The sequence below is a fragment of the Pristis pectinata genome, chromosome 23 (genome assembly GCF_009764475.1).
Source record: "Pristis pectinata isolate sPriPec2 chromosome 23, sPriPec2.1.pri, whole genome shotgun sequence".
NCBI classification, from domain to species: domain Eukaryota; kingdom Metazoa; phylum Chordata; class Chondrichthyes; order Rhinopristiformes; family Pristidae; genus Pristis; species Pristis pectinata.
Genome location: NC_067427.1, coordinates 15,726,817 through 15,754,379, shown reverse-complemented (window position 1 = coordinate 15,754,379; position 27,563 = coordinate 15,726,817). Strand labels below are relative to the sequence as shown.

The 27,563-nt window shown below is 38.5% G+C and overlaps 1 protein-coding gene across 1 annotated transcript in view; it reads right to left on the bottom strand.

Moving 5' to 3' along the window:
* col27a1b (collagen, type XXVII, alpha 1b) overlaps positions 1-12,421 on the bottom strand; it is a 425,030-nt gene extending 412,609 nt beyond the window's left edge. Inside the window, exon 1 of the mRNA XM_052036787.1 lies at positions 11,958-12,421. Within this exon, the coding sequence (XP_051892747.1) occupies positions 11,958-12,007 (50 nt within the window). The 5' untranslated portion in view covers positions 12,008-12,421. The remainder of the gene's footprint in view (positions 1-11,957) is intronic.
* Between the last annotated feature and the right edge of the window lie 15,142 nt (positions 12,422-27,563).

Sequence of the window (27,563 nt, the reverse complement as noted above, 5' to 3'; positions counted from 1 at the left end):
GTAGACTCAGCCAGCTCCATCACGGGCACAACAATCCCTGCTATCAAGGGCATCTTCTAAAGGCAGAGCCTCAAGAAGGCGACATCCATCACTAAGGACTCACCACCCAGGACATGCCCTCTTCACATTACTACTATCACGGAGGAGGTACAGGAGCCTAAAGGCCCACACTCATGTTTCAGGAACTGCTTCTTCTCTTCTGCCATCAGATTTCTGAACGGTCCATGAATTCGTGAAACTACCTCATTATTCCTCTTTTGCACTTTTTTGTAACTTATAGTAATTTTTTACATCTTTATGTCTTACACTGTACTGCTGCCGCAAAACAACAAATTTCACGACATATGTCGGAGATAATAAGCCTGATTCTGATTCAGTTAATCCATAATTGTAGCATTTAGGCTGCTTAAAAGAAGCGCCATCAATCCTTAGAATTATTTTGTTCGGGTTGGTGGGTAGTATTGGGGGGGGGGGTACAGCTCCTTAGGAAAAAAGTTGCAATAAAATTCTTCCACTTTAGACAATGTTATTGAGGATTCTCCAACATTCTTTTTAGATAGTTCCTCAGTACTTAAAACTTTGAATGCTAATAAGAACATTTGTACAAGATGGTATATTACTGCACAATGATTTCACATAAACATTTATTGCTGTGTAAAATGAGACCAGTTTGGAAAACGTCATCTTTTAAACTGAATGAAATATTTGTCAAGTGGTGTACAGTAAGGAAAACCAAAACAAAAATGGTTACAGATCTGTACATCTAAAGAAAAAGAAAAATAGACTGTGTACCATGAATCAGCACCATGTTTATTGCCCATCAATGTCTTTTTCCTAGTCTTGGATGACTTCTAATCAGTCATGCTTGGTTCTTTTCTTGTCTATTTATTTGTCATTTTAAAGCTTTTATTCAATTTTGTTTAATTTCCCTTTTGATGGACATATACTATAGATTGTGGTGTAGGTCTACTAGGCAGATTTGAGAAGAACTCAAAACATATCTACATGGAATATGATGAATATTTAGCACTTTATATTTTTAATTTATTTAACAATCCTGTTATTGAAAATAGGAAAATACTGAGCTGAAAATAAACTAAAGTAAAATAAACAGAAAGTATTGGAAATACTCAACATGTCAGGCAGCATCTGTAGAAACAGAGATTGATGACCTTTCATTAGATGAAAGGTTCTGATGAAAGTCATTGACCTGAAATGTTAATTCTGCTTCTCTATCCACAGGTGCTGCTTGACTGCTGAATATTTCTAGCATTTTGTTCTCATTTCATGTTTCCATCACTGAAAGTTTTTTGCTTCTCAATCAATATCGGGAGCTGGCATATGCATCAAACATAGGAACAAATCAGAGTTGTCAAACCTCCAGGAATGTCCTCCAGGAGCAACACAACAGAAAAATCATATGAGCATTAAAAATATCATTAGAAGTTTTTGTTTATTAGTTATAAAAATACTGAAGTTGTGAAGTCAAAAATCATCCAACTAAATAATGAAAAGTCTTTTCGTGGTAACAATGATTTGAGGATAAGTTATGCTAAGAAAGCAAACGTGTGCAGCTAACAACAGTAGCAGAGGAAGTGAGGAAGGCCATGGGGTAAGGCAATTGGAGAGACAAAGTCATGTGACAAAACCTCACAGGAATATTTCCAGCCAAAGTTCCATCCTTGGAAAGCACAAATATAGTAAGAGTTAGTGCAAAAATGTAACTGGCACGATGGGATTCCCGAGAACATGTTTGGGTTGAGCCACAGATAAATGTAGCGCGTCTTTGGGCAAACTATATATTTTAGAACAAACAAGAAGTTTAAAAATAACAGGACGCAGAATTCCAACCCATATCCTCTCCAACATATCCCCTTCAACCTAGTGAAAAATAGCACCTCTCTGGGGAAGTTAATCGTGCATAATATTCCAAATAAGATTTCTGAACAAAGAGTACAGTGAATTTGAATGACAGTTGTTACTGACAGTGACAAATTTACCATATGTTAAGTTGAAAATCAAGGTGTCAGATGGTGAAGTTATTAACAATTCTGTCCATATAGGGTGGAGGTATCAGGCTCATTCTGAAACTTTGCCATATAATATTATAGAGATGCAAAGTGATTAAATATTTTTTTTCTTTAAAGACGTGCATTCCTTACACAAAAATATCATCCTCATGGAATTTCAAAACAAATCTTAATGCTGACAATGACACCTTTGAAATAAAAACCAGAAACAGGGGAAACACTCTGAAGGCTTGTCAAACTTTTTCAACAGAGCATGTCTATGTTTCCAGAATGGAATTTTAATTCAGAAATTCTTGATAATACAGATGTAAAAACAAAATCAGAACAAGATAAAGTCAATGACAAAACTTCCACGCTCTACAAATTAAATGCAAGGCAGCTTAAAAAAAGAGCTTTGCATCTTTCTATTAAGCACTCAGCAGACTTTGTTCAGGCCATAATAGACCTAAATGATGTCATAACTTTAATTATCATTTTGCTTCTGCCAGTACAGGGGCTCCCCACATTACGGAAGTCCTGACTTAAGGAAATTTAACTTTAAAAATTTGAGAGAATTTGCATAGTTTTTTCAAGATAGAAAAGTTAGTTACAGATATGAAAACATCTTCAGGAGTTATAGAATAAGGGTAGCAGCTAGTTAATTCAAAAAGACAACTAGTCTTCAAAAACTGTTTATATGTAACCTCCTCACAGCAATCAAACAGACACCATTGTATGTCAAGAATGCTCAACAGAGGAGGCCACTTAAGAGATTTGCTTTGGAAACTGACAAGTCAATCTCTTCTACTGACACTTGCAAAACAATGTAACAGCCATTGACACTTTAAGGTGATCGAAACAAGCCACTGGATGTGGGACATTCTGATTCTGAACTCTTGTTAACTACACAGGGAAATACAATAAATAAAAGTTCATATCAATCAATGAAATTGTTCATTTCTGACTTTTGGGGAAGTGGGGGGGGAATCAGTTTACAGACAATTCTCAGGAATCCCTATGTAACCCAAGGACTGCCTACATGTTCTATTAGTATAGTATGAATATGACACCATCTCCAGGAATGGGGGAGAGAAGAAAGTTAAGCTTGAGATTGGGATTGTGCTTGAGATGGAGGTTGCAACCCCAGTTTATGCTGGTTAAGTGCATTCCCTTAGTATCAACCTGCTATTTATTTTCTTCTTCAACCATCAGGAACCTGCCTCTTTATTAATTTTTCCAAGTTTCCCATTGTACTTTCCCCCTTCAGTTACTTCCACACTTTCCATATCTTGAATGTGTTTAACGCAGGTAATTTTTTAAAATTATATTTCCTTTTGTCAATTTGCCATCTAAGTTTTTTTGACCATTGCATTCTTGTATGTATTCATCATGGCCTTAGACCCTCACCTGTACCATTTTCTGTTTTTCTTTAAATATTGTTCATCTGTAATATCATGTATTTCTAAGAACTGCAATTCTGTAACAGAAATAACAACTTCTGTCCTCTCAATGGGCATTGCCTGAAGACAGTTCAGCTTTTTCTGATTTTACTTCAGATTTCTAGCATCTGCAGTATTTAACTGTTAGAAATAAGAATTACAAAATCCCTGTGCTTCTTCTTTGAATTGCTTCCAAGACTGCAGTTTTACCTCTATTACCCTAATGGAAGATTAAATATGCTCATTTTTTTCTAAAACAAAGCACCTCTTGACGTCAAACTTAAAATTTAACTTTTACCATTCTACATGCATGGCACCCTGCCCCTTGATCACAGTTTAATCTAAAATAATGCTTGAATACTAGCAAATCAACTTTAGCAATTACCCATTTGTCTTATTTAACTATGTCATTCATCTGTCAACATTGAAGAATCCAAGTTTTCTAATGTTTTCTTATAATTCAGTCATCTATTTATTGCTCCACTTTACACTTGGTTCCTCTTACAGTCTTAAGTGTTTCTCTTACCTAAAAAGCTTGAGCACAGTACTCAAAAATGAGGCCTAAGATCCCTGTAGTTTCAGTATTATTATTTCAGATGTGTACGTTACCAAACTCCAAGATGAATAATCAAAAATTCTTACAAATGTTGGCGTTCATTTTGAGAGGCTGGAATTCAAATGCTGTGTTTCAAAAGTTAAAGCCAGTTCGAAGGTTCTGTTTTGGGCAGTGAGTCTCAGAAAAATATACTGACCTTGGAAGGATCTAGTGTAGATTCATTAACATTATACATGTACTTCAAAGGTTGAGTTATGAGACAGGTTGAATAACTTGCAGTCTTTGATTTTATAAAATTGAGGAATTAACTAACTGATGTACAAAAATAGCGAAGAAAGGAAATAGAGCATTCCCTCATGCATAGGGTGGAAGAGATCTGGGCACGTTCACCAAAGTGCTGTCGATGCTGGATCAATTGAGATTCTCAAGAATGAGAAAATGTTGGCTTAAGGAATCAAGAAATATGGTACAAAGTCAGGGCAGGTGCAGTTTGAGGTACAAATCAGTCATAATCTAATCAAATGATGAATCAGGCTTGAAGTTCAGAAATGACCTGGTCTTGTTACTAGGTTTCTATAATTTTATGATATCTACCAAGGTAGGTGGAGTCTCTTGACACTAACACAAACTTAGTAAACTTAGCTCATTGGGCTTCTAGTCTAGACAATGACTTCAATAAATTCAGCTGTCTCTCTTATGCTGCCCGATTCCTTATTACATTTTGTTCCTTCTTATTCTATCTTATAAATATTTAACCTTTTTCCATTACCCTATATAATTGTGATGAACTTTACACACTATACAGTCAATTTGGAGTGCTGTAAATCTTCTTAGATGATCTTATTCAAAATATCTTATTCTCCCCTCTTTATATTCTGGTGAACCGGATAAAGGGCAGTATTATTTGCTAAAATTGTCATTCCTGCTAGGTAGAATTACAAATTATTTTTCCTTATTTATTGCACAGATAAAAACCCTCAACTACCAATCCTCAGCATTCACACTTGTTCAGTATACAAATAAAACTTCATGCATTTTGACAACTATATCCTATTCTGTGTCCTGCAGTCTTTAGTCTGTGCTTTTTTTAAGAAACTTAGATTGAAGTTCCCCAGTGGATGCAGGGTTTCAACCTGAAACGTCAACAGTTTCTCTCCCCTCACAGATTCTGCTCGACCCACTGAGATCCTCCAGCAGATTATCGAATATTCAACTGTTTATATCTGGGAAAGCTATACAAAAGAAGTTGCAAACTTGATTCTGGTCTGTGCTAGGTCAGCTTAGGCAACTAATGACTTGCATTGAGAAAGGACAATAAATTAGACAGTGCTTCAACCTTACTATTGATCACATTTGAAATTAAGATTTTGAAGAGATTTGGAGCTGACATGCACGTGAAAAAAGTTTCAAATGAAAATCAAAAAGAGAGTCTGAGATAAAAATATAAAAAGAACAGAAATGATGAGGACTCTTTGACTTGAAATACTAAATCTGTTCCTCTTTCCACTGATGCTGTCTGACCTGTTGAGTATTTTCACCACTTTCTGTTTTCATATGAAGAGTTTAAATTAGCTAATAATCATGAGGTTCTAAGGAATAAGTTAATTATATGAATTAGATAACAGTACCCCTTAAACATGTCAATAAGAACTCAGATTAAAAGGCACAATTAAGGCCCAACCAAAACTGCATTTTGCAGAAATTGTACTTTTTGCAAAATCAGGCCTCAACTGAAATGAGCCAGACTGCCTGATCTGCTCCCACTTCCTGGATCTCTGGCCTCCACCCTAACTTCTTGTTGAGTCTCTGACTACCCTCTCAACCATGATCATACCTTGCAATCTGCCAACCCAATCTCAGATCTCATACTCATCTGTTTCCTGTAAACCAAATGAATCACGTTTCTAGATGGGACAAAGGAAGTTCAGTGTACCAGGAGATAGGTATTGAGAAACAAATGATAATTACAGAGATAACACTTCATGGAAATGATTTAATGGTACAATTTAAATGTTTAAATAGTTGAGCAGTTGTAATTTTTAACTCTAGCTAAGCTATACAAAGCAACTAACAAACTTGATTCCTGGTCTGTGCTGAGTCAGTTGGTCTCAGCTTGGACATTTGATTAGATCACGACTGATATACATCTCAACTCCAATTGCCTATTATGTTTCACTCCCCCAGAAAGGAATATCTTCTGACCATTGCAAATTACCACAAGTAACAAGGGTAAATGTTACTTTTCTGCAATTTTTAATTCTCGTCTGTAATGCTTTGACATTCATTCTGCAAATTATGCAGCATCTTAGACATAATTTTAAAATTAGAGCCAATCATTTAGGAGAGAAATCAGTAAGCTTTCTTTTTGCCACAAAAGGGAAGTGGACATCTGGAACTTTCCAAAAGGGCTAAGGATGCTCAGACACAAAATTAGGGTTTTTTAGTGAGTAAAGATATCAAAGAATATGAAACAAAACATTTACAGAGATATCTCAAAACACAGTTGAGATATTCCTGCATGTGCCTTTATTTAGCTTAGTAATATATCTATAGGTACTTTTACAATAAAGATATAATTTTCCACAATTACATACAGTTGAACATGACTTTCCTTCAGGGTTTAAATTTGATTGCAAAATACAGTTTAAGAAGTATATTTTTTTCCCTGACAAGATATAAAAAATTAAATGGCTGAAGTTGAGACACAAGAGATTGCAAATGCTGTATTCTGGAGCAATAAACACATCGCTGGAGGAATTCAATGGGTCAGGCAGCATCTGGGGAGACAGAGAGATGGTCAACACTTTGGGTCAAGGCCCTGCATCAGGACAGAATCTCAACCCAAAACGCTGACCATCTCTCTGCCTCCACAGATGCTACCTGATCTGCTGAGTTCCTTCAGAGACTTGTTTTTTAATCTAAATAGCTAAAGTTATTTGGTACTGAAATGCATATTCAGTAGATAGACATGTGCACAGCTAGTTAAGGAAATTCCCATGGATAAATAGGTATTCACCAAAAGAAATGGGTACTCATTAACGGGAATTAAAATGTCACAATAAACTGGAACTCCAGTGATTCTACCAAATGTAAAGTTCCCACACCAGATAAAAAGATGTCAAGTATGACATGAACACTTCTCCATGTGGGTAGAGAAACCCTGGAAGGCCGGTGACCCTGAATCATGTTAATGCACCTCCTAGTGGTTAGCTAAACTGTAGCTCCGGCAGATTTGCATTGACATGTAATTCATCATATCTGCCACAAAAGTACATGACATGGGAAAGCTAAAGTGAGAAAGCAAGTTAACTAGCAAAACAAGATTTTTCATACACCAATCACACAAAAAAGCCTTTTCAATCCAAGCAAAAACAGAATTTTAAGAAAGTGTCTTGCAATATACTACAACCAAAACCATGAGAATTCAACTAGAAACTTAAAACACATTCTCCAGTTATCTCTCTCAAGTAAATGTATTCACCATGCTCGATGTGGAGTGACGTAATTTAAACAGAATAATACGTTAGATGACTGCAGTTATAAAAATTGGAACAGAACACAAATGAGAAATGGAACATGATCACCATTTTGTTACTATCAGATTGATTCCCAATAGGATACACTGCAATATAACTGATCACTAATGGACAAGATGACAAAAGAACTTCCACTGAGTTAAAGAGGTTAATATTCAATGCCATATACTCCAATGTAAAAATGAACAGGACTATCAACAGAGGTTAAGTATTACAGTCCAGGAGCAATCACTGTGGATTTGAGTCACAGTCTCCACTGTATAGAAATACACAATGCTAACTACAGAACTGGAAAACTTCCAGTAGTACACTACAGTACAGAGAAACCTCTATGGATTACACTTATGGTGCAGATATTGTATGTTTCTAAGATTTTCAGTAAACGAACACAACACAGAGTATTTAAAATATTGTCAAGTTCTCCTTTTTGTACTTTAAACTGCAACACGTGTATCCTGAAAGCTATATTAATAATCTTTGACTACCCTTTATAAAATAAAAATAATATCAACATGAGAACATAATAAGTAATATTCATTTCACTTTTGAAATACCCATAATATGCACAAGCAAAACCATCATTTGAATAATCTTGGAACACTGATAACAAATCGATCTCAAATCAATTAAATGAATAAAACTACAGTGCATTCCTTGATTTTTAAACAAAAATTATTGGTTGTGCTATTTTGGCATAGAGAGCAAACATGCAATGCTCTATGTAAGTTTGAGCCTTTGGCTATGCCTCATGTAATTATTGTTGTTTTATGTGCCTGAAATTAGCAACTGATTTTCATCCAACTGACATCAGCAAAGAAGGGTTTGAAAACCGTGGAAGGACATTCATCTCAATTAGTGACACTTTATGTGAACTAATTCAAGGGCCAATTAGAGTTGTGCTTAAAACACTAGAATGGGGAATAAAGACATAATACTGAATATGCTAGAAATACTCAGTAGGGCAGGCAGTGTCTACATACAGAGAAAGTGTTAATGTTTCAAGTTAATGACCTTCCTAATCTGAAACATTAATTCTGTTTCTCTCTCCATAAATGCTGCCTAACCTGAGTAGTTCCAACATTTTCTGATTTATTTCAGATTTCTAGCAATTTCTATTTGGCTTTTGCATTACTATTCAATTTGCTGCCACTTCTATTCCTGGAATGCCCTTCAAAAAGAAGCTCTGTTCCTCTGTCCCACGGGATTTCCATTTATCCCTGTTTGTCTTGTTCGGCTTTGTTGTTTTTGATAAGGTTATCTACCAAAATTCACTTTCATAACTAGATATCTTTCCTTAACAAATGAATCCAACTCAACGTATTCCATGCACGTTCTAAACAAAATCCCAGTCTTTGCATTTTGGATTAACCATGATTAAAGATATTGAGCTCAATCATTGTTTTCATTGCATATTGTGATCCACTCTTAATTCTATATGTCAGTTCATGCATGTTCTTGATGTCCCCCTTCAACAGCACGAACTCGCTCATTCTAATCAACGAGCTTCAAAACCTGGGCCTCTGTACCTCACTCTGCAACTGGATCCTCGACTTCCTTATTGGGAGACCACAGTCAGTGCGGATAGATAGTAACAGTTCCTCCTCATTAACAATCAACACAGGTGCTGCTCACGGAAGCATGCTTAGCCCACTGGTCTACTCTCTCTACACTCATGACTGTGTGGTTAGCCAAGCTCAAATGCCATCTATAAATTTACTGATGACACCGCTGTTGTTGGCAGAATCTCAGATGGCGATGAAGAGGTGTACAGGAGTGAGAAAGATCGGCTGGTTGAGTGGTGTCGCAAAAACAACCTTGCATTCAATGTCAGCAAGACCAAGGAATTGATTGTGGACTTCAGGAAGAGGAAATCAGGAGAACAAACACCAGTCTTCATCGAGGGGTCAGCAGTGGAAAGGGTGAGCAGCTTCAAGTTCCTGGGCATCAACATTTCAGAGGATCTATCCTGGGACCAACACATTGATGCAATCACAAAGAAGGTAAGCCAGCAGCTCTACTTTGTTAGGAGTTTGAGGAGTTTTAGTATGTCACCAAAGACTCTTGCAAATTTCTACAGATATATGGTGAAGAGCATTCTGACTGGTTGCATCACCCCCTGGTATGGAGGATCCAATGTGCAGAATTGAAAGATGCTGCAGAGGGTTGTAGACACAGCCAGCTCCATCACAGGCAGACCCTTCACTGCCATCGAGGACATCTTCAAGAGGCGGTGCGTCAAGATGGCAGCAAGCATCATTAAGGACCCTCACCATCCAGGACTTGCCCACTTCATGTTACTACCATCAAGGTGGTGGTACAGGAGCCTGAAGACCCACACTCAACATTTCAGAAACAGCTTCTTCCCCTCCATTATCAGATTTCTGAACAGTCCATGAACATTATTCCTCTTTTGCACTATTTATTTATTTTTGTAACTTACAGTAATTTTTATGTCTTGCACCATACGGCTGCCACAAAACAACAAATTTCACGACACGTCAGCGATAATAAACCTGTTTCTGATTCAAAGCAGACTGTTTCACCTTTTCATTTTTTTAACCCTTTCAGGTGCAAAGGATTGCAAACCAACAATTCTTCAAACCTTGCTCTGAATCCTTTTCCCTTCACATTCCTCTGCTGCCATCTTTTCTCCTAATCTTACCCCTTTCTCTATTCCTTTTGACCTTCCCCTCTCTCAACATAAATAATTATTCCTCGGGCCTCAGATTCATCCCCTTACATTTGTAACTCAATGAACTTGGAGTTCTTTTCCTGCTACCTTTGCTTTTGTGTGCGTTTCCTTGGCTGCGAGTCTTCAATCCAGACGGTTGACCCTTTCCTCCATCCAGTCTTCAGAATTCCCACCTGGACTCCATCCTCAAGCTTTTCATCCTTTAAACTCCCAATGTGACATTGACCATCTCAACCTTTCCATTTTACTCACTCACTCACCCACTCCATGAACTTGCTGTGCTCCATGAACTGAAGATGTTGTCATTAATCACAAGGGTGGTGAAGTACAAACCTGTACCTTCCCTGGCAGGTACCAGCTCTCTGACACCACCTCATATCTCCCTCTAGACCATGACCCCATCACAGAACTGTTTAATTGTCTAAAAAGATTTTTTTTGATAAAGTTCCGATGAAAGTTATCGACCTGAACCCTTATCTGTTTCTTTCTCCTTAGATGTTGTCTCACCAGCGAAGTATTTCCAGAATTTTCTGCCTAATTTCAGATGTCCAACATCTACAACTTGAGAGTAAGGAATTCTGCTTTTGCCTCAACACACGATCTTTATTGCCGTTTCACCTCCCTCTCACCTGAAATCTCCCTTAATTGTGGATATCCGCCGCGTGCTGCAAATGATTCAAGTTGCCTTAAGTTTTTCCGGCTGTGCAGCTTGAATGGAAATCATTTCTATTTCAGATGCAGACTATGTCGACACTGGAGGAAAAGCCCCTCTCGGAGTGTTTGGAAATGCTTCACAGAGCAGTGTTATACAGTACTGCGAGTTCAGGCACCGTCTCTAAACAGCTCGATATTCTTCTTTAAGTCAAGGACGCAGAAATTACATCCGAGCAAATTCAAATGTTGAATGATAAGCCTCCAGAAGAAACTATACAAAGGCTCAACCTGTTTTGATATGCTAATTTAAGGCTGGCACTCGATGGCTACGTTGACCGTTTTGGCATGATTAAATACCTTTAGATTTCGACCGAAACTTTAATTTTGTAAGAATAAACAAAGAATTCGTAATAATTTGCAAGATCAGAAACATGACACACCCTGGCCACAATAAACATATCCAAATCAAATTCTGTATGCATTAGAAATGATTTAGAGATTATTTATTTTTAAAACGACCACTACAGTTCGTTCGAATTTTGCAGTTGTTCCCTTACTTGGAACTGACAGATCTGAAGCATGTCTGCCTTGCGGAGGAAACGGGAAGATGAATTCACACGGATCTCCGTCTCATCCACAGTACTACCCCAGCACTACTGGCCTCCCATTCAATTCAAAATTAGTTGTTCTTACTTTGAACTATATATTTTTTCAGCATATTTTGTCCTAAACTAACTGCATTGTTAATAAAGGCTTTGAAGGCGGTGTGTGTGAGCCATAGTAGATACAAGTCACCGTCCTCCAAATGTGGAAACGATTTCATATATCAGGCTAATAAGTGTTAATATTTTTAGATTTTATAATGCGTAGCAATACGTTCATCCGTTACCGGGGAAGTAAGGGTTCAAGGCTCTTTCATTGTCATTTGGGTGTATATCTGCATTAGTCACGGGCTTTGCTGATAATTTTAGAAAGAGGAATGCGGGTTTAAACTACTTCCTGTCCACCGGAGCCCGCAATCCCCTGAATATCGTAAATTGTCAAATGCTTTCGATTAAGTTTTGAACTCACCCCCCGAAGGCAGCAGCTTTGCTGGAGTCCGGGACTGCCGCCGTCTCCATCCCGTTACTTCATTCTCTTTCTGAGTCCCATTGGGGAAAAAGGAGACTCTTCTGACAACATCTGCCTGTTCATTCCATTGACTTCTTGGAAACTTTAGGTTAAAAAATGGCTTGGGGAAAGTAAGTAAACTTTGGAGCCGGTTGAACTCTTGAAGATCGTACTCTGCCGGCCTCTCGATGTGTCACACCGACTCTCAATGCCATTTAACAGCGAGCAGATGCAGTGTTACCAGCGAGCGAGAAACGCTGCAGATTTCTTGTGTGTGTATAAAAAAAACCTCTTTGGAAAAAAAATCAAAAAAAATATAAATCCCAACGGGACCGACCGAAAGGCTTGGGGTTGGAGGGGGGCGGGGGTTTACCCTCAGCCTGATAACTTCAGAGCTGTAGGCAGATCCCACTCCCACCATGAATAACCCAGGGGTCTCGACATTTCCGAGCCGAACACACTCCAACTGAAACCGCTCGAAAGCAGCTGGAAAGGGCAAAGAAGGATTTCAAAGCGAGGAAGTTTATTTTAATTATAAACTCTCTACTGCCGCCCCACGACAAGGAATGCAATCTGCAATCCGACTCCGGTACAAAAAAATCTGGGCCCTGATTGACAAAGCTTTTGCTGATCTGTCAAATATAGTTTCTGACAACTAATTGCAATAAAACTCTAAATAGCTGAAACATAAATGCTTACGAATCTAAGAGATCTCAATCACTTACTTTAACTGATTGAGTTTTACCTTTGATAAACTACAAAAGCTTATTAATATATTGAACAGTACAAAATGACCATCAGTTTGAGATTACTGCATTGTAACGAATAAACTCTAGAGGGGCACATATCAATTTAGTCGTGCATGCCTGTAAGAAGGTCAATTTTGAAGTTAAACAATGACGGATAAAACGAAAAGAATGTTAAATTAGTCGGAAGCAAAATACTGCAGATGTTGGAAATCTGAAATAAAACAGAAAGTGCTAGAAATACTCAAGCAGCAGAGAAACAGAGTTAGTACTTTAAATCATTGACTTTTTAATCAGAACGCGTGATAAAAGCTAATCGACCTCAAATGTGAACTCTTTCTTTCACTACAGATACTGTCTAATTCGCTGGGTATTTTCTGTTTTATTATAAATTGCTTTGAAGCCGTCCAAGCCTAGGTCAACATAAACAAATCCAGTAGAATTTCAAGTCTTACGAGGGCACTGCGCAAAATCAATTCTCTAACCCAGCAAAGATAAACTTGTAGACTTGGTTGCGTTGATCCAATGTTTTGTTTGTTTATGCAACAATATTGCCTCTATTTACTCTCCAAATAGTAACTACATACCACGTGACTGCAAGCTATTGTTAGGAAATAAACTGTTTATTAAATAATTAACAAATAAATGACATGTTTTCATGCGTTCATGTATGTGTATGGTGTTTATGTTATATTTATGTTCAGGGACTGTGTGTGATGCTATAAGTTTGTGCGTGGCTATAATGGTCTGAATATGTTTATTAGGTGACAAGTTCATTGGAAGTGTTAGAGTAAAACAGTGAAGATCATTGGAAGTGCTGGGAATAAATGGAAATCATTGACTGCAGTCAGTCAGCGTGTCACTGAGCTCACCTGTATTATTTAAATACTTGAACGTGATTGGTTAAGAATGAAGCATTAGGGATTCGTCGTGTAAAGTGTTTTAGATGGCCCTGTTTGCTTGTTAATGAAGAACTTACCAGATGCTACTTTTGTGCATCAGTGAAGGCATTTTAGTTAAATGAATATACTGTGACTAATAATATGATCCTGCAGCCATATATTCTGCATTCTGTTCCCTTGTACCACCTCGATGTACTGATGTGATGAAATGATCTGTATGGACGGCATGCAAAACAAAATTTTTCACTGTACATCGGCACATGTGACAATAATAAACCAATTTATCATTTCTATCGAACAACATTCCTTGGGCATTGTCGTCAAAATTCTAGAAGATATTCCTTTTTTTCCAAGGAGGGACCAGACTTGCATATGTGGATATTTTTGAACACCTGTAATGTACGCGCCTACTAGGATGGGTCTGCATGACGAAGTAAGGGCGTGCAAATCTGTACTAGTGGTATGTATGTGTGATTTAGAGGCGCGTCGTGGTTTCAAGGAATATGTGCTGTTTATCTGCAGATGACTTTGGGCAGGATATGTACACATAGATGAGTGTGGCGGATGTTTGCGTGGGCGCTGAAGAGTTTGGAATGATGTGTGTCAGCAGATACAGGAACCGTCCAAACCTTTGTTCTTCAACACTACTGAACGTACTATAACGGAGATTACCGACATTAACTTTCAGGACTACTGATCACCAAACATCATATCAAATGTGGAATCAAACACACCTGGACTTTTTCAGGTGAAAGGTGAGTTCCGACAGATAACTCACTGCAATCTTATCTTAGAAATACTCCAATAGATCTTCGGTATTAATGTAGCAAAATGAGAGTTGACTACAAAGAGAAAATTCAGATCGTTCCGAAAAAAATGTGTCTAGGAAAGAAAAACTCCCAAATGGCCTATTACAATGCGCATCCAGGTCTCTCCTCTTTTCATATTTTCCTGCAATAGCCGTCTGAACTTTATGGCATTCAGCTGTGCGGATGGAAACTTTGCCTCGCATCCCCATTGGATCTCGACATGCTGAATCATAGCTTTAGAAACCCACACAAAGAAATCTATCTTAAATTGTAAAATGTGTTCTCAACCATTATGCGCGCACTTCTACAAGATACTCAAAATCTAGATCAGCCACAGTGCTTATACGCGAAAGTGTCCAGGCAACCAGTAAATACAACACATTCATTTCAAATTTTTCGATTTAACTTTGAATTAAACTCAAAATAGAAAACGATTTTGTATAATCCTTAGTAAAAGTTTTAATGAATTTTTTTTAGACCTAGATGAGATGTGTGCTTTTGAGGGGAAGGAGGTCGATAAAGGCGTTTCTGAGAAAATAGCGTAAAGCTAATTAGCATGTCTACGCGCTCCAGGATGCCCACCGGCTTTCCGATCCAGTGAAGAAAAACTGCTTCAAAGTTAAAGAGGAAAATCTTACTTTTTTGCGAGTGTAGAGCGTCTGCAATCTCTCCTTCGAGTCGCTAAATACATTTGTATGCATTTGTCCCAGTAGCTAAATCCAAGCTTTAATCAGAACGTGACTCTAAACTGGCCCATAGAATGGAGTCCCTTGCATTCATTGGGCGAAGAGCGAAAATATCCCTACAGAAAAAGATAAATCTTCTCCGCCCACCTATTTGGGCAACAATCCTAAAGCGTGCGAACTCTTACAGGGTAAGCTTGCAATTCCAGGAGTAGATTTTCTTATTTTGGTGACGATTACTCATTGAGGACAATCCGGATTCCAGGGAGCTCCAGTACCTGGAGGGTTGGAGGATAAACGGAGCTGATCCGCCGAAAAGTTGGACGCACGCGGGCTGGGAACTGACGATTGCTCTTTTCCTTTTAAATAGTGCTTTACTACAGACTGGGGTTTTGGCTCCAGTGCTTAGGTGTCCGGTTTCACCACTCATTCAGTTTAATGAGCCGGTATCCTGCCTCAAGGATATGGCTGAACTGTATAACTTGCCCTTTATCTCAGATGCAACTAAATTCAGTAACCCCTTCTGTCTTCACATGTTACCCTTCACTTAAATATCGCTCAATTTATTCACTTCTTCAGCTGCTGAACAGTACTCCAGCGAAACGTAAAATAACATTACTTCCAGCTCTCAAACAATTCTCCGAACTCGCTCTAACGGCAATGACCAATATCTGACACAGACTTTGAAATAGATTTCGCCCTTCTCTTTAATTCCTGCCTTTACTACCATATTAACACACATGTCCGAAACGATGAAATTCGCCCATTTCTCAAATGCCGCTGAGATTACACGGCGATTTTGGTGCAGTTTAGCACAGTTGTGGTAAAGTGTAGGGGAAATGTGAGAAATTTTGAAGGAGACTCAATCTGGACCATGGCATTGCATGGAGAATAACTGTATTGTGATGTTAAATCAGATCGTGTGTCCGTCATGGCTCAGTTATAAGCAGCTTGGCTCTATTTCAAGCGGTTCAAGTCCCACATAAATGTGATCACAAAAATTTGATGTTACCTTAGCGTAGTTTTAAGGGAATGCAGGTCGTTCTGAGATGCTGCTTATTTTATACCAGTGCAGTACTGAAGGGGGTTGCTGCACAGTTGGGGGTGCTGATTTTCAAATGAAATGTTAAAACGGGGTTATTTCTTTCTCCGGTGAACGTAAAAGGCACTGTTGGAGAACGGTGGGGAGCCATTCTTCTTGTCCTAACCTCCATTTATCCCTCAATCAGGATCAGGAAAAACAAATTGTCTGATCGTTGTAATATTAAATTTGTTGGGAGCTTGTGGTGCTCAAGTTTCTACATTATCAAACTGACCACACTTCAAAGTATTTACTACGTTATTAAACACTTAGGGACATCTGGAATGTTAAGAGGCTCCGCATAAATGCAACAAATCTGTGATTTATTTGTAAAAATCATACTCAAAGTTCTTGGACTTAAGAATATAGGCTCCTTAACCTTTTCAAATGTTACTGCTTTAAGGAAAACTCTGCACATACATATCTGTTTATGAGTCAAGCACTTTCTGAGTCAGGAGAACAGTAGTTCCAGCCAGGTAATATAAATAGATAACTGAAACAGAAGTGTTGGACACACTCAGCAGATTTGGCAGCATTTGATGAAGGTTCCACCCCTGAAATATTAACTTGTCTATTCTCTTCACATCTCCTGGCAAGCTACTGAGTGATTCCAGCATTTTCTATTTTTGTTTCAGGTTTCCAGCATTTGCTTTTGTTCCTTTATGTAAACAAAATATTGCTAGTCTGGAACTAATACTATAAATATAACCTCCCCCTGGAGGTGCTCTGAACTCCTTCCAAGGTTAGGATGTTTGGATCCCTAGAGACACTGAGCACAATAGGGCATAGTACTCAAGGCAAATTTTGACCAGAGGACAATGTTTATTCTGACTTCCACTCTACTGTCTTAGGTAAAAACTGCAGCATTCTGTTATGCTTTGTTAATTGCTGATTCAAAGTGATTGGAGATACTGAGTGCCTAAACTACCAAATCCATATAGTTCCTCTACTGACCTATACAGCTGATCAAAACCACCCTCAGACAATAAAGATCCACAATGAAGCTCTGAAAAACCTGGGGCACTTTCCATATCTCAGGAGCCACCTCTCAGTGATGCCAAACATCAGTGATGAAATTCCCTATTGCCTGCTGTGAACCAACACAGCCTTTGGCCATCTGAGCAAAAGAGTGTTTGAAGATCAAGACCTCAAACTTGGCACAATGATCCCTGCTTTCCTACACACTTCAGAGACATAAACCAATTATAGCAGACAACTCAAAATATTGGAGAAGTACTACCCATGCTGACTCTGCAAAATCCTCCAAATCCACCAGCAGGACAAGTGAACATATCAGTTTCCTCTCCTCCAGGCCAACATTCCCGACAGTGATAATCTAATGACACTCAACAGTTTCACTGGGCTGGTCATATTGTTCTCGTGCCCAACACCAGACTCCGAAAACAGACATGATGACAAGAAATTACCAGAATAAAGGAGTCTCCTTGGAAAAAAAAGTAACATCCTCACCATTTTGTGGGAACCTCTGCCCTATGACTGCTCAAAATGAAGTATATCTGCAATGGCACCAAGAACCTTCACACCTTGAGTCTCTTCATCAGGAGCACAATGAAGTCCAGTGAAAACAGCTGAAGGAATGCAAGGCCTCCCATACAATACCCAATGCACCCCACCTACCCCATCATCACTACCCTAGTAAACGCTTAAGCATTGTCTGCAGCACATGCAGCGAAGTCTGCTGATCCCACATTAGCCTCAGAAACCATCTCAGAACATACAGAACTGGACTAGAATCAAATTATTCTCAACGCCAAAGGATTACCTGAAATAAGATCACTAAGTATTTTTCAACTTCATCCTTAACTATTTCAACAAAGTCATGTAAAGCACGTGTTGCTTCATTCACACTGTGTTGTCAGACTTTTCTCTGTATCCAGTCCTGAGATGAAATGTTCTCAAATGAAACAATATGAAAGCCAAATTCATTGTCTTTGGCCCTCACCACAAAATGTGCTATTTTGCCATTTATTCTTTTTCGCTTCTTTCTTCCTGTTTCAGGCTGAATCAGCCAACTTGCAACCTCAGTGTCCCATTGAACTGTGAACTGATCTTTGAACTCCATATTGTCTCCTTCACAAAGACCACCTATGTCTGCCATTGTAACAAAACCTATGACCACTTTTGCCTCAGTTCATCTGTTCGTAAGTCCCTTATTACTCTTTCATTATCTCCAGAAAAGATAGTTTAGTTATTACTTTACAAATAATTCAGAGCCCTGAATTAAAATTTCAAAGATATTAGTTCAAATCCTATGGAATTTAAATTCAGTAGTATTAAAAAGCTGAAACATGAAATTTCCAGATTGGTGTAAAATCCCAACTTATTTGTTAATGCCTTCTACAGAAGGAACTCTGTCACAGTCTGGCCTGTATGTGACTCCAGACTGAATCTTAACTGCCCTCAGCAAATGTCAAAACAGAAGAATAAAGCTGGATGGACCACACAACGTCAATCTAGGGACATCGTGCTTCAATTACATAGGACGTTGGTGAGACCACACCTGGAGTACTCTTATCCCTATTTAAGAAAGGAAATTAATATTTTGGATGCAGTTCACAGGTTTATTACATTTATGTCTCATATGAGTGGGTTATCTTAAAAGGAAAGGCAGGACAGGCCGGTCTAGTATCTTTTGGAATTTAGAAGAGTGAGAGGGAACTCGATTGAAACATACAAGATCCTGAAGGGTCTTGACTGAGTGGATGTGGAGAGGATGTTTCCTCTTGTAGGAAAATCAGAGGCTGAGGGAAGACCTGATAAAGGTATAAGAAATTGTGCCAGTCATAAACAGAATGGATAGTAGGAAACTTTTCCCCATAATGGATGTCTAAAACGAGAAGGCATAGGTTTAGGGTAAGGGTTATGTGGTTTAGAAGGAATCTGAGGAAGTTTGTTTTTATTCAGAGGGTGGTTGGAATCTTGAATACACTGCTTGAATGGGTGGTGGGCACAAGTACTCTCACAACATACAAGTAGTATCCAGATAAGCACTTGAATCCCCAAGACACAGAAGACTATAGTGCAAGTGCTGGTAAATGGGATTAGTATATTTGATGGTCAGCATGGGCATGATGAGCCAAAGAGCCTGTTTCAGTGCTGTACTACTCTAGAACGCTATGAAAGTGAAGAGCATTCCATCACACACCTAACATGCAACTTGTGGATGACTGAAATGCTTTGGGCAGTCAGGAGGTGAAACACCAGCCACGAGATATCCAGCCTCTTGACCTGTTTTTGTAGCTTATGTGACTGCTCCAGTCAAGAATCTGGTCAATAGTGACCCCTAGGGTGTTGATGGTGGAGGATTCAGCAATGGCAATGCCATTGAATACCACAGAAAATATTCTCTCTGTTGGAGATGGCTACTGTATAGCACTTGTGTGGATGAATGTTACTACTTTTCAGCCCATGCCCAAATGTTATCCAGCTCTTGTTGCATGCAAGCATGGGCTGCCTTATCTTCTGAGTAGTAATAAGAGCAGCGGTGATCTAAGCATACGCTGTCAAAAGGGCTCTCTCCCATGGAGCAAAAGATGATAGACAGATTTTTGGTCTTCAAGGTTTTGGGGATAAGCAGGGAATTGAAGATGAGGCCAAGATCAGACTAGCCATGCTCCTGTTGAATGGTGGTGGTGATTTAAGTGGTCATACTCGCATACCTGCTCCTGTTTCTTACATTCCAATGTTCACCGAAAAGTACTCTTTGCACTTCCTACTCTGATCACTCTGAATTACATGGAGTGAGTCATTAGTTCCTTGAATTTGATAAAGGCTTCCACCATGATAGAGTGCACTAAACACAACTCCACCTATTTTTGTGTTGTCTACAAACTTACTAATCAGCCCACCTACATTTTCATCCAAATCATTTATATACATCTCACACAACAGAGGTCCCAACACTGATCCTCGCTGAACACCACTGGTCATAGCCCTCTAGTCAGAATAACACCTCTCCACCACTACCTTCCATCTTTTAGGGCCAACTAATTTTGAATCCCATCTACAAAATCTCCATGGATCCCTTGTGTCTTAATCTTCAGTATCAGCCTGCCATGAGGAACCTTGTCAGAAGCTTTACTAAAGGCAATGTATACAACATCCACTACTCTACCCTCATCAATCATTTTTGTCACCTCCTCAAAAAACTCAATCAAGTTTGTAAGACATGACCTCCCCCACACAAATGCATGCTGATGATCTCTAATAAGTTTATGCTTTTCTAGATGTGAGTAGACCCTTTCCCTAAGAATCTCCTCCCTAATTTGCTTACTACTGACGCAAGGCTCACCATCCTAAATTTCCTGGTTTGTCCCTATTACCCTTGTTAAAGAGGAACAATGCTGGCTATTTTTCAGTTGTCTGAGACCTTGCCTGTGGCTGATGAGGATTGAAAGATCCCTGTCAAGCCCCCAACAATCACCTCTCTTTCCTCTCTCAGTAACCTGGGATAGATCACAACAGGCCCTGGGGACCTATCCACCTTAATGTTCTTCAAGAGACCCAATAGCTCCTCCTTCATGACATCAACATGCCCTAGGATATCCACATATCCCTCCCTATCTTGTTATCCTCCATGTCCTTCCCCTAGGTGAATACCAATGCAAAGTACTCATTTAGTACCTTGCCCACTTCCTCTGGCTCCAGGCATAAATTCTCCTTTTGTCCTTGAGTGGTCCTACCCTTTTCCTAGTTACACTCATGTTTTTAAACAGATACATAAAATGCCTTGGGATTCTCTTTAATCCTACTTTCCAAGGTCATTTTGTGGCCCCTTTTAGCCCTGTTTAAGTTTTTTCATGTTTCTTTTATTTTCCTCAAGGGCCCTGTCCAATTTCAGCTTCCTAAACCTTGCATATGCTTCCTTTTTCTTTTTTTACTAAGTTTGCAACAGCTCTCATCATCCAAGGCTACCGGACTTTGCCATCCTTGTCTTTCTTCCTCACAGGAACATGTTGGTCCTGAATTCTGACCAGCTGGCCTTTAAATGACCTCCACAGGTCAAATGTGGATTTACTCAAATAACAGCCACTTCTAATCTACTCTCCCCAGCTCCAGCCTAATACTGTTGTAACTAGTCTTTCCCCAATTTAGCACTCCCCCCCCCAACCCCCATCAAGGTCCAGTCTTATGCTTATCTATAACTATCTAAAAACTGTTATAATCACAGTTTCCAAAATGCTCTCCCACTGAAAGTCTGATCGCCTGGCTAGGCTCACTTCCCAATACAAGGCCTAGTATGGCCCCTTCCCTGGTTGGACTAAATACATACTGTGTCAAGAACCTCTCCTGGATGTACCTAACAAATTCTGCCCCATCTAATCCTTTAGCACAAAGGGAATCCTAGTCAATATCAGGGAAATTAAAGATACCCATTACAACTACCCTTTTGCTTTTACATATTTCCATAATCTGTGAGAGGAGCTGCATCTAGACACACTTCCTGCAGCCATAAGGAAACTTGAATGCTCCTTGATCTCCCACATCTCACAGGAGGTACATACCACTCCACTGACTGCCATCACTGCCCTTTTTAACAATGAGTGGAATAAATAATCAAGAAAAGGAAAAGGAAAAATCTTACCTCTCTATACCCTGTTCCATACCCTCTTCACTGAAGCCCAGCATTTACCAAAGCCTGCACTTTGACCTCAACAGAAGCACTTCTACTTCCACTTTGACCTTCTGAAAATGGCCACTCTACTAGATTTTGCCTCCCATTTATTTGCTACTAGACCACACTGCAGGAAAACAAACAGCTCCTCATCTGATACACGTTTTAAATGGTTACTGCTGCTTCTCCGTTCTAGACTTCATGGTAAGGAAACAAGAACTCCCAAGAAATTTGTCAATGCCAATTCCTTCTCATATAACCATGTTGACATTACTTTATTGCTTTATGATTTTCCAAATACTTCTTTGGTAATAGATTCCATCATTTTCCCAATGAAATGTATGAGGCTAAGTGGCCTCCAGTTTCTAGTTTTCTGTCTCCCTCCTTTCTTGCATGGTATAGTAAAATGATTGTATGGGACTGAAGGGAAGTGGGGATAGGGAAGGGGAAGAAGTTGAATGACTCCAGGTGGAAAAGCAGGTATATTGTGCAAAATAAGTTTTTTTTAACTTTGACATTTCCAGTGGATCTATGAAGCATGTCCAACATTGGTGCCATGTCCTGGGAGTTGAATTCCTGCCATTGACCTCTTTCTCTTCTCGCCGGTGGTGGAGTGGTTTAGATGGTTTTCTATCAGACCCAGCACCCACTCCCACAACCCCACCCCACCTTCCTCCTTCCTGGAATGTGCATGATCAGCCTCAACCTACGCACATGTAGTTTCTACAGGTCTTGTAGATATTTCACAAGCATTCCTTGCTCTGTTACTACAGTGCATTTTGTCTTTAAAAGGTGTTGCCTTTATGTAGCATTAAAGGAGACTCATTTCACAACGCCCTGCCACCACCACCAATCTCTTCAAATAGAAATGGAATATTCAGACTTTCACAAATTATCCTTCCCCCTAATTAGACCCTCTTTTCTCTTCTTGCTCATATGCTTGTCGGGCTTCCCCTTAAATGCTTCCATACTAATCATCTCACAATTCCATGTTATCAAGTTCCATATTATCAACACTCATTGGGTATTTCTTCTGAGTTTTCTATTCGTGAGCATCATATATTTATGACTTCCTGTTACGTTCTTCCCCAAAATTGAAGACATCATTTTTGCACTCTTCCAAAACCTATCATGACCTAATGAGCTCTATTAATCACTCCTCAGCCTTCTTTTCTCAAGTGCTAAGTGACCCAGTCTGTTCATTCTTTCCCTCACATTTCTGGTATCATCCTTTAAAATCTCTTTTGCACCCTCTCCAGTACCTTTATATCCTTTTAATAGAATGGCAGCCAGAAATATATATAATACCCTTAGTGTAGTCTCACCAAGGTACATACTTAGAATTGAAAAGTAGGCAAGTTATGCTATCATTCTGCAGAAAGAAACCCAGTTGCTTCTTTTATGGCTTTGCTTTTCTGTGGTGCAACATTTAGTAAGCGCCATATTTGTATTCCAAAATCCCTAACCCAAACCCACATAGATTTGTACCTCCCAAGTAGTAAGTGACTCCTCTTTTCTTGTTATCAAAATGTACAAGTATTTGTATTATCTCCCAACAAGTTGCATTTTTATGCAATGCCCTTATTTACAACTTAAACCCACGATTTTAAGTATTTTACATGGCATTTCTTATTATTTTGCACAGTTGCTGTTTTTGATGTTGATGAGCACTGTTTGGAGCTCTCTCATTTCACATTGGAAGTAAATATAGTTCTTTATCTCCATCATTGTGATCACTACACATTATGTAATTTTTGCATTATCTTAAGCAATTACAAAGTGACTAATCAAAATATAAGTGCAATTTTAAGAATGGAGATGACTAATTTTGATAAGCAGCTGAAATTCAGTAATTATTTCTGATAACGTAACAGCAAAAATGTCTCCAATTATATTCTGATCTTAAACATATTAAGATTTGTTAATATGAACAATATTTGTATTACTAAAATTATAGTCCAAAATGTTAATTATAAATGATTACTCCTTTTGCTTCCAATTCTTGAGGGGATATTATTGAAAATATGATAAATAATGACAAAAACATTTTCTCAGTGAGATGCAGGACTATTCATATATTGTATATAATTACATCATAGTTATAACTTCACAATTCTTTTCATCTTTTAAAGCCGATGTCCATTACTCCTACATTTTGATAATTTGTTTTTATCCATTTTTGTGCAAATATTTATCGAGGTTTGCATTTTCTAAAGTTCATCATGCTCAAAAGCTCAGATTGTTCTACAGCCATTAAGTTTGAAATATATGATAGGACGTTCCCAATGAAAATATTTTAAATGTTTATTTAATATTTAATGGTGATTTTTCCAACTTAAATAGGGATATCAATTACCTCATTATATCCCAACTTGTAGATATTATTTCATAGCTTCCTCTGAATCATCCACTAGGGGGAGAATGAAAGCAGTGTAAATATGCTTTTGAATATATGTTTCCTCCCAAACTGGCCACGATGAGACAAGTAACCCATTATCTACAGCAATGCAAAACAACTAAGCTTATATTCCACAAGGGCCAACTGAAACACTTACTGTCTTTCGCTTTTATTTTGAAACAAAATGTATCGGGTCCAACGAACATTACAGATATTTAACAACTTAATTAAGCATTACAGTAAAGTCATTAGTTTTACCAAAAAGAACTCTGAAGGTATTGCATGACAATACGTGGATCTAAGCTTACCAAATAGGATAAAGGCATCATCTAATAGCTACTAAAGGTCTTAAGCGAAATTAGCTCAGGTACTCTCAACAATGTGCACACAAAAAAAAACTTTGTCACATGGTTTCCTAAATGCCAAATGGATGAAAGAAGTTAACATCTCGGGAAGGTTTTAAGGTATAACTCCTAAAATGTGTTAAATTGCATGATTTCAGATGGAGTCCTGTCATCTACACTGCCAGGTTAGGGTTGACAAATTCAAAAAATAATCCTACTTTCCATTGCTATTTAACAACCCGGTATGAACATGCATAAACAAATGTCTTGTCAGTACTCAATGTTTTTAGTTTAATTATGAAAAATAACTTTTATTAACTAAATAATAAGAATAGCAAAGGCCCACAAATTAATGGAAGACTTCCATTTTCCCTTTTATCAACTACAGCTCTCACCCTGAGATGAAATTGAAATCTCCTAACCACCGCAAAGCACAGGATTGGGGAAAAACCAGAAGAATAGTCTAATGAATACAGAAGGAAACTGGATTCTGTCATGGATCAAAAAATTGCAAATCAGTATGTCACATCCAGAAATCAGTGATGTTCACATACTGAGTTTGTTCACTGCTGGGCAGGATCTGACATATTCCAAGCTTTAAAGGCCTACAGTGATTTAGAGCATTTGGGGGATGGAAAGACAAAGCATAAAACTCCACAATGTTAGGAAATAGCTGTGTGAGAGCAGCACAGTTGTCTGATGTAAAATGCTGCAAAATGGGCAACACACGTTGGAGATCTTTCACCTTTCACTTGTTGCTGTGAATTAACATAACCAGTGCAGGGCACATAACAGGAAGTGATCAAAATTTTAAATGCAGTTATGGGATTCAGCAAATATAATTGCAATATGTTCAATGAATTTATTTTATTTATCAAAATAGTTAAACCATGAATCAGACGTGTGACATGATGTTACCTCCCATGCAGTCTTTGCATGTTTACTGTCAACACGCATTATTGTGTAGTGTTCCTTTCCTCTCCATGTGTTCTTAGTCTTAAATGCTATTTCTACTTGCATTTTCCATCTGTTATCTTTTGACTTCCACACTTATAAATAGCTATCACTCTATGTGTTCTTGCATTTTTATACTTTCACCTGTCTTAATATATTTATGGGCAAAGATGCATAAAAAAAATTCCCTTCCCCTGTCTGTCCTGAAACCTGCTTTGGGAAAGGAGCTGCAGTCAGTAGAGATGAAAGACAGGAAATTGGATGGGGCAGTTGAAAACTTTGCTCTGATTCATGGTCTATACAAAACCCCTACAATTCTACTGCAATATTAAACTCCTACATTCAAAGCATATGCTAGAAAACAATTTCATGTGATTCACTGAGGAGAAAAATAACCTCTCTCATTATGACAACAGCATATTATATATCCCTCCTCTCTTTCTGTAGGTATACACCATGAAAAAAGAGCTAGGAAGAGAAAGGAACTTCCAGCTCACAACATGCACAGATCCTCTCACTAATCCTGAAAAGTGTTGGTTGCAGTACATCCACCTCAAGATTTTTGACAAGTGAGATAACGGAGAATGCACTCAGAAATTTGAAGCAGCAAAGTAGCTCCAGCAATCACTCAATGGAGTTGCTTTGTTTCTCTGTACAACAGTAGCATTGACAAGTGGATACCAATGTACATCAGCATGATCAAGGTACTAAACTTAAATGGAAGTTCTTTACTTTTTTCAAGGATTTCTTTTACTGTCGTTATTCTTTAAATATAACTGAAACTTAAGATTAGTTACAACAAATCATTTACGATAAACAAGGAAAGGATATTGAAAATAGTACAAGTAAACCACAGTTTTATTATAAAGGGTTTGAGGCCCTCAATGATGGGATGGAAGGAGGTAAGAGGAGGTTTTACCTTCCTTTTATCTCATTCCTTCCTTCAGTTCCTTTTCTTGCCAATCTTAACTTGAAACCTATTACATTGTTATATTAAAACTGAAAAAAAACAGTATCGACCCAAGATATTTGGCTGGATCGCCTGTCTCGACAACTGTTCTAATACCTTGTCCAGATGAAGGGTCCAGACCGAAAATGTCGACTGTCCATTTCCCTCCAAAGATGCTACCTGATCTACTGAGGTCCTCCAGCGCTTTGTATGTTGCTCCAGATTCCACCATCTGCAGTCACTTGTCTCTCTAATACCTTGGCTTATCAGTTTCCCTTTGGACTTCTGGTTTCTAGTACTAGTAGGGGCCTAAGAAAGTCATTGCACCATCTGCCCTGCCGCTGGGGCTGCACTGGTGGCATATGTTTTTCTATTTATAAGCTTCATTTGGATGCGACCCTGTCCTCTAATGACCAGATATTTCTACTTCATAAAATATCATTAGCTGCCTGAAATTGAACTTAAGTACTGTACATCTGGTTCCAGGTAAAGGTTTCTCATAATGCACAAAAGAAGAAGGTAACCAGATTTCAACTAGACCAAATTCCAAAGCTGGATATGTAATGCACATGAGAACCTGACTACAGAGTTCCTGGGAACATACTCGGCCTTACTGTAGATGATGGTAATTGACTGGTGCCAACTGCAAATGACTGGGTGCAAAACATTACATGGATGTGCTGCAACATTTCAAATAATCAAGCAGTCAATAAAATTCCAGTGCTCTCTCATATTCTCTACAAATGCTGCACATCTACTTCCAGTTAATCCAATTTCTTCTGCCAAGCAGTTTAAGGAACGGTGGGGGTGGAGATGGAAAGGAAGAATGGAAACTACTACTTCTCCTGCAGAACACCAATAAGCTCCTTCATCCTCAACAAATATCCAACAGAAAGCCAACTATGCCAAATTGCCCCAGAAATCATCAAGGTTCTATTACCTTAAGTTGGACCTACTATAATCTACTAACACAATATAGGCAACGATAATCATTCAAATTTGATCTAAAACTAGTAGGGCAGCACAACACAGAATTTTTAAAAGTTTATTAAAACCACAAACACCA